Source organism: Fulmarus glacialis, unplaced genomic scaffold, assembly GCF_000690835.1.
Source record: "Fulmarus glacialis isolate BGI_N327 unplaced genomic scaffold, ASM69083v1 scaffold17303, whole genome shotgun sequence".
Lineage (NCBI taxonomy): Eukaryota > Metazoa > Chordata > Aves > Procellariiformes > Procellariidae > Fulmarus > Fulmarus glacialis.
This window is the reverse complement of record NW_009205084.1, coordinates 1-7,984: the sequence shown is the minus strand read 5'-3', so window position 1 is coordinate 7,984 and position 7,984 is coordinate 1. Positions and strand designations below refer to the sequence as shown.

Here is a 7,984-nt window from a genome sequence, read left to right as displayed (position 1 = left end):
CACACCACACTCTAGCTCCAAGAGTTTGGGCAGCGAGTCCCCCAACATCTCAGCCCGCTCCAGGGGCTGCCCTCAGCAACCTCTGTGCCGCTTTGACTAAGTTTTTATTATATGATTATAAACAATTATTACGTGAGTATTACGTGCTAGTGCTGTGTGTAGGTAAAAATGTATTGTAGGGGAGAAGAATCTGTATGCAGAGACTTTAAAATAAGACACAGAAAACAGTAATGGTTAAAATTTAACTGGCAACATTTTCATTTAATTTACAGCAATCTTTTTTTAAATAGTCTTTCCTATTGCACAAAAACCAGTGCCGTTTCTCTTGCCATAACCATTGTCTCATTAAAAAAAAAGAAAAGATAAAAAGGAAAAAAATACCTCTGGTACAATAAAAGTGCTTTGCAATACATATATATAGCTTTACTGTACGATATTTTAAAATTTGGGAATATGCATATTATTTCTACATATTCTGAAACTCAGTTTTCCATGATGATTTCTATTTACAGTTGCACAATGCCTTTAATGCTTTGAGAGGCAGCTATAGTACTTCACGCTAACCCTTGAAAAGAAGCTTTAGCCAGCTCTCTCGTACACACGCTCTCAAAGCGGTGTGCAGTTGGATCGTTGAACCGTAAGCTCTGCCCTCCTGTGGGTTTAGGGGGAACTGTAACACTCCTCTGCACGAACAGCTTCCAGCCCTCTTCCACTTTACAGATCCGTAAAATTACCTACAGGGCTTTTAGCTCGTGTTGAAAATTCACATCCTTGAATTGTTCTGCAGGTGAATTTGCTTTTTTAAGTGCCTTTTGCTGACCCAGTGTTTAACCCGGCAGGCAGCCAAATACCACGCAGCCGCTCACTCACTCTCCCAGTGGGACGGGGAGAGAATCGGAAGTGTAAGAGTGAGAAAAAACTCGTGGGTTGAGATAAAGACAGTTTAATAAAACAGAAAAGGGAGAATAATAATGATAATGATAAAATATACAAAATGAGTGATGCACAATGCAATTGCTCACCACCCGCGCTGACCGATAACCAGGTAGCGATCGGTACTTCCTGGATCACGCCTACCATTCATATACTGAGCATGACGTCACATGGTATGGAATACCCCATTGGCCAGCTGAGCTGGCTGTCCTGATTATGTTCCCTCCCATCTTGTGTACCTAGCTCAGTCAGTAGGCATGGGAGCTGTCCTTGGACTAGGAGGTCCCTTAGCAACAACTGAAAACATCAGTGTGTTATCAACATTCTCCTCATACTAAATCCAAAACACAGCACTAGCAAGAAATTTAACCCTATCCCAGCCAAAACCAGGACACCCAGGGATACGCAGACTGTGGTGTAAAGAGTGAACTTACACTCCTCTGTCTATCTGTAAAGGTAATTTCTCAAGCAGACCCCTGCCCCCAAGCCAAACTCCTTTTGCTCACTCTTATTCTACAGTATTAAAACTGTTGTTTTTTTTTTTTTTTTTTAAGATAACATCTAGTAGCTTCATAAATAGCATCTCAAAACATACTTGCTATTCATTTATCAACCACTTTTCCAACTAAGAGTCTTAATCCTACAAGAATTTCTATTTCTGCCTTGATGTATCACGCATCTCGGGCTGGGCTTTGCTCCAGCAAAAGGCAGGCAGTGCTACTTTTCCTGGGTTCACTGGAAAAGCACAGGAATGTTTCCTCCTGTCCAAGATTTTGAAGGGTTTTATTTTTACATAAGAAACGTAGCCCAATCTGGTTTTTCATCATACTGTACGCAAAATGAGATTCACCCATCTCTCATCCAGACTCATCAGACTCTTGATCTCCAGAGATCTGTCCAAGGGCTCTGCAAGGTGTGAGCAAGGGGAACACTCTCGAACAGGATCAAATATCATATATAGCTATTTTTAAAAAGGACTTCTGCATTAATTTTTTTTTTTTTTTAAATTGGTGAATAGTTCAGATGGGCAGGCCTGATCCCTCACTGGACTCTCGGCACCCAGAGCTCTACTTTACGTAAAACCTCCTAAAGAACTGCAGCGATAATCCAGATCTTGAAGCCATCACTTAGAGGACCAGTCCCATTGCAATAGGTTTCAAATGCACGCTAGGATACTGCAATTTTAAAACGGCTCCCACAGACAAGATTTTTCTAGAAATTCAGGAAATGCTGGCAGATCTGCTGCCCACGAGAGCGTGTCCAAAGAGCTGCTCGTTTGGGGTGGGAGAGGGGCTCAGGCCCCAGTTCCCGGATTTGCAGACCCAGGCACCAACCCTGCAAGTCTTAACACACATAATTAGGTTGAAAACTGAAATCCAAACCAAAAGCAGCTGGGAGCAGGGCAGGAATTACCCTGACCTCTGCTGTGTAAATAATTTAGCGGCTGTTTGAAGATTCAGTGAAAACTCTGCCCTCTTTATTTGTCAGCAGCTCCCCGAGTAAGCAAATGCTGTGCTTACATTTCCCACTGACTCGGAGAATTAATGCTCTGTAGAGTTTTGAAATGAAGCAAATGCCCAAATACAGGCTTTGAAGAGTTTGTTTATGTGAGTTTATTATTAGACCAACAGTTTTCTGGTGCTGGCGGTGGCTCCTCCATGCTAAGTGGCTGCATGTCCAAGTCGTGCTCCTGGGGAAGGGGCTGGCCATCCTCGGCGGCTGCTGTACCACCGAGTAGCATAAATCAGGGACCGTCCACCCTTATTATTACATATCTAATTGCGACAAAGGCTTGCAAGCCTCCATCATGCCTTCTGGAAGAGTTCCGAGATCTCCGTTGCCCATCTGAGATCTTAGGGGAAGGTCTAGCCCCCTTACGAAGGGACCACGGCTGCCTTTCCATTCTCCCTATGGCTTTCTCCAAAGGGTTCCTCATCCTTCTCTTTTACGGAGAACTTTTTCCTGAAGGCTTGCGTTAAGCTGGAGGAAGAAGCTTTCCTAAACGTGGTAAGTCTCTTCCGAAAGTTGCCCCCTGAGAAGAAATAGAGAAGTGGGTCAAAGCAGCAGTTGGAAGCTGCCAAGGGGAGCGTTACCACGACCGATTTCTGTAGGTATATGGTGTCCTCGCAGCTGGCGTTCTCCTGCCGCAGAGCGCCGAGGTGGACCGTACGCAGAATGTGGTACGGGGTGAAGCTGACCAGGAAGGTGGCTGTCACAATGATGATCATCCAGACCGCTTTCTTGCGGTTAGCCTGGTTCTTCTTCAGGGAATTTTTCAGTAAGGTCCTTATGATCATGGTGTAGCAGATAGTTATGACAATAAAGGGAAAAATGAAACCCACAAATAGGGCAATATAATCCAGGATCACCACTAGATTGGTCTTGTGAGAGTTTTCTGGGGGTTCGAAGCACTTGGTCTTGTTGCCATGTTGGTATGTCCCGTTTCGCAGAAAGGGAGTGCTTATCAGGGTGACAAAAATCCAGATGCCGATGCAGACAAATTTTGCCTTCTTCTCCGTTACCAAATTGATGTTCTGGACTGGAAAAACGATGGCTATGCAACGGAAGAAACTCATTGCAGTCATGAAAAAAATGCTGCAGTACAGGTTGACGTACAGCGCGTAGGAACTGACCCTGCATAGGAAGTCACTGAAGAACCAGTTCCCTTTGTGGACGTAGTAGATGACACGCAGGGGCAGGGTGCACACGCAGAGGAAGTCGGACACGGCGAGGTTCAGCATGTACACCTGGAAGGCTGTCTTCTGCTGGTATGTTTTGATGAGGATGTACAGCACAACGCCGTTGCCGACAAAGCCCATGATGCTGATCATGGAGTAGAGCGTGGAGTAGACTCGGTTTCGGAAGTCGTCAATGGAGTGATGGCAGGACAGGTTATCGAACGGCGCTGGCATGTTGCCTGGCTGAGGCACCGAATCCGCCGGGTGATGAATGTCAGGCCTAAGGATGAAAAATTCGTGAGTTATGTAAAGCAGCACATGAAAATAAAATGTGATTATTAAAAAGGAGGAAAAACCTATTATCTCTCTCATATAGGAGAGAACATCTAGGAAGGGATGTGGATCTGCACAGATCTCTGTTATTATAACTATCCACTACTGCCACCTTTCTTAACCTGGTACCAACAACTGGTGATGTAAAGATGACAGTCACATTTTCATAAGTCCTCAGCACGGGCAGCATCCTTCTTCCACTGAATTACCAAAAAGCTCTAACTCCCTGCAAACTAAGGTAGCTACTCATTAAAACAGCAGAGAGAAATAATGCAGGTGGCAATAGCACTACGCAATTTAAAATAGAAAGACCAGATTTGGTCCCTAATGACAGTTCAGTCCCACCTCTCCGCATCACGGGCAAATGGCTGTCTCCCTGTGCTCCACCTCCACGCCTGCCTGCGCAACGACAGGTCACTGCAAGAAGGTTTCTGAAACAGCAAAGGATGTGGTCAAACAAGACCTTCTCCAGTTTAAAAAAAAAAAATTAAAAATTAAAAAACCCCAAATCCTTTGCGCAGAAGGTGGAAGACGATTCCAAGCCAGAGGCTGCTCAGTGCATGACCAGACATTTGTCAGCTCCCCAAATTCTGCATTTGCTCTCCTCTACCCACAGGTAGCACCATTTTTCAAACTTGCTATGCTAATAAATACGTGTAATTACCAGCTTTGGAAAAGATATCACCTATTATATCTGATGAAGAGGAAGGATCACCGTAGCACAGAGGATGCTGCAGGGCTCCGCTTTCCCTGGCACTGCCTGGGCAGAGACACTGCTGCAACACCCGGCAGGCGGAGCGGGAAGCTGCAGGGAGGCTCGTGTCACGGCGGATAAACCTCTTGGTCTAGAGACATCTACACTACCGAGGTCACTCCCTAGCAAAGGGTTTCTTCTTGGGCTTGGTTTTGCACATTGCTTGGATTTACATTAGCAGGTCTGGGGCTCTCCAGAGCAGTCAGACTCTACAGCCAGGGAGGGTTTTTGGATCTGCTCAGCCAGTCTTTCGTGAAATTTTATCATTTCCTTTTGGTATTCATTTGAGTGCAGTGAGGCATGACACTCTTAATTTGGGTTGTCCTAAAGTAAAATAAGAGGAAAATATGCACTTACATATTTTTCTCATTTATTTCCAATTTCTAATGGTTCAGACACAGAATCTCGCTTGCAGTCTGAGACCATGTAAAACCCTGACAATCAGAACTGCAGGATACACGCAGACTGAAATAACAGGACTTGAACAAAACCAGTGATGAAAGCAACAGCTGGGACAAGAGCAACCGAGAACCCACACTACGTACGTGCTCAAAACTGATGTTAAATGGTACATATATTCATCCATGAAAATAGTCTGGCAGCATTAGAGTAGAAGGATTCCCCCAGGCTCTCTCTCTCCGGGATATACCGGCAATTCAGAACTACACTGGGGTGCTCAAGGCTTCCAGGTTTCTATCAAGTTTCAGCTATTTGGGAGTTTATGCTCTTAAAACAATCCTTTTGTTATCCGCAACGCACAAATTACATTAAAGCTCAACAGATACCAGCGAGGCGGCACAGGTAGGAGAGGAGGCAAACCCTGACACAAGAGAGGACGTTTTTCCCCCTTGGGCTATTCGAGGACGCGTAGGGGTGTGCGAGCGACTGACCGTGCGGCTGCACAGAGGTTCTTTAGCCAGAAGAGGCAGCCAAGACTCAACACGGCTCTACCCGGCTCTGTCAAAAGCGATGGATCCGTACATTGTACATCATCACTTACAGTTCACCTTAGCTTGCATAAATGAAGCTTATCTAGCGATGCTCATTCCAAATAACCCGTTAATCAGAGAGGGGCAGCGAGTTTGCCACCGTGTCCTCTCCCTGCCCCGCAAGTGCTGCCTCTCGGCAGCTCAGTTCTGGTGGGGGCAGAATCCAGACCTCAGCCCCAGCTTGGACGAGCCTGGGCTCCTCACGATGGAAAGCCCGGAGCGGGTCGGAACACCAGAGATTGCCCCCGCCAGCCTCTCGTGGCTCCAGCCGCCCCTCCGCTGCGAGGGCCAGCCAGCAGCACGGAGCTGCTGCCCCGGTGGCACGGTGCAGAGGAGACCGAGCTCTGGGTCCCCTGGGAGGTGCTGAGAGACCCGGCCTTCAGCCCACACCGCTGGCATCCTCGCTTGCCTGAGGTCTTCACTTCAGACTTGAGGTTCAAGCTATGAAAAGAGCATCACTCCAATAACGTGTGAAAATCTCCAAGAGAGAGCTAAAATTAAGTTTGCGGTAACATTGGTCTGATTTTAACCAATTGCTTGGGAGTGGCAGGTAGTGCAATATTCTCTGAAAAAAGCTGAATGATCCCCATTCCTTGTTTTTAATCCGTCAAGATAATCCGACACAGGTGATGAAGCTCTTACTACTGTTACCCTTATGCTGGGTTAATGCCTAGCAAGCAGACCTGCCGAGCAAAACCTCACCGTGCTATGCACTGTAAGAACACACTGAGATTAGTGGCTTGATTATATAATGAAAACTCATACAGATAAAATCGCTGTACTTTCCAAGGCATCATATATCAGTTCTTTCTCAGACATTAAAAAAAAAAAACCAACACAACCAAGATGTTTGCGATTAAGAGTGATCTCTTCTGCACAGTGAGGCTTTTTTCATCTGCCTGCACCTCCAGGCAGTTATGATCAGTATGAAGAAGGAGCAGAAAATGGGACAAATTAGGCTGCGTGGCCAACCCAGTGGATAAACAAAGATGTTTAAGCAGTAAGGTGATGTAACGCTCTGAGAAGGGAAGAGACTGCAGATGAAGAAACGCGCAGGAGCACTGGGGGAGCTGGGCAGCGCGGGCAGAACCTGCGTCTCCCAACAGCAGGTTTTGGGACAGGGTCCCCTGTGCCTTTTGGGAGGGCACTAGTGATGTGTGTCTGCAGAAGGCACTGCTACCTTCCTGCCACTGCGGATTTCTCTTTCCTTCTGCCGGTTTAGCTATCCTGCCTGAGAGATAACCAAGAGATATTGGTAAACGTCTCAGCCCATCATTTGCGCATCAGATAAACTTCCTTATTTAATCTCTGTGCCTATTTGTGCACAGTTCTTAAGTGGTATCGAGCTGGATTATGAACTTTTTACCTCCTAAATTTCAGTCTTTCAGCTGCTGTTCTTAAAGACATTAGCAGATAGTGAACAACGATGCAAGGTATTTGTCTAAAAGACAACCGAGACCTGTTATCTATCATATTTCTAAACAGAATTTAAAATGTCTTTTGTAACCAAAAGGAAAACTGATGATTACAACATTGATGCAGACTGCTAGAGTGTAAGAGAGCTCCACACCTAGAAATGTACCTGGAAAAACCAAAAAAACCCCACAAAACACCATTTCCTAGCTGAGGCTTTAGGCCAGGTTTGCATCATGAATTGAAGACAAACATCACTTCGGCCACTTTTTATTTGTATAGTCGTAGCTCGCTGAATCATTTATTTATGTGTTGGTGAATTCAACTCATTAGGAATGTACACAAGTGAGAGGGAGCAGTGATGGCTACCTGAAAAAAGCATCCCAAACTAAGCAAAACCCTAAACAACTGTTATTCTCCAAGTCTCATGCAGCACAGCTAGCTTTATAGTTGGTCATAAGTAGATTATACTGCATTTAATCACACAATCAAAAAGCATACTACCAAAGAAGACACTATCATTTGTTTCAAGCTCAGCCGTAAAGTGCCACCAGTCCTCAGGAATGCTCTGAGCACTGACCTGGGCAGAATTTAATGAATTTAATGGTGGAATTTAATGAATTTAATGGTGGAAGAGGCACAGGAACTGCCTCAAAAAACCGAACGCACTTCACAAACATCAACTCCCTTCTGCCAGAGGAACAGAGTTTCGTCTTAGATAGAGGAACAGAAGGAATAACCGAAGCAAGCAGCGGACGCTAATTAGTAACCCAGCTCGTTAGCACGAAATGGTCTAACCGAGCTCCGTGGGCGTTTAGCCCGGCTGCAAACCGCTCCCTGCGGCCGGGACATCGCCGCTCCCGGGGCAGAGCCCGCAGAGCGGC

The 7,984-nt window shown here is 45.8% G+C and overlaps 1 protein-coding gene across 1 annotated transcript; it reads right to left on the bottom strand.

The window, feature by feature from the left end:
• Positions 1-2,807: 2,807 nt before the first annotated feature.
• On the bottom strand, positions 2,808-3,891 carry CYSLTR1 (cysteinyl leukotriene receptor 1; the record flags this gene model as incomplete). Its single annotated transcript, XM_009575266.1, has 1 exon — positions 2,808-3,891. A coding segment is annotated over one exon (1,084 nt), but the record flags the coding sequence as incomplete, so codon positions are not given.
• Positions 3,892-7,984: the final 4,093 nt, after the last annotated feature.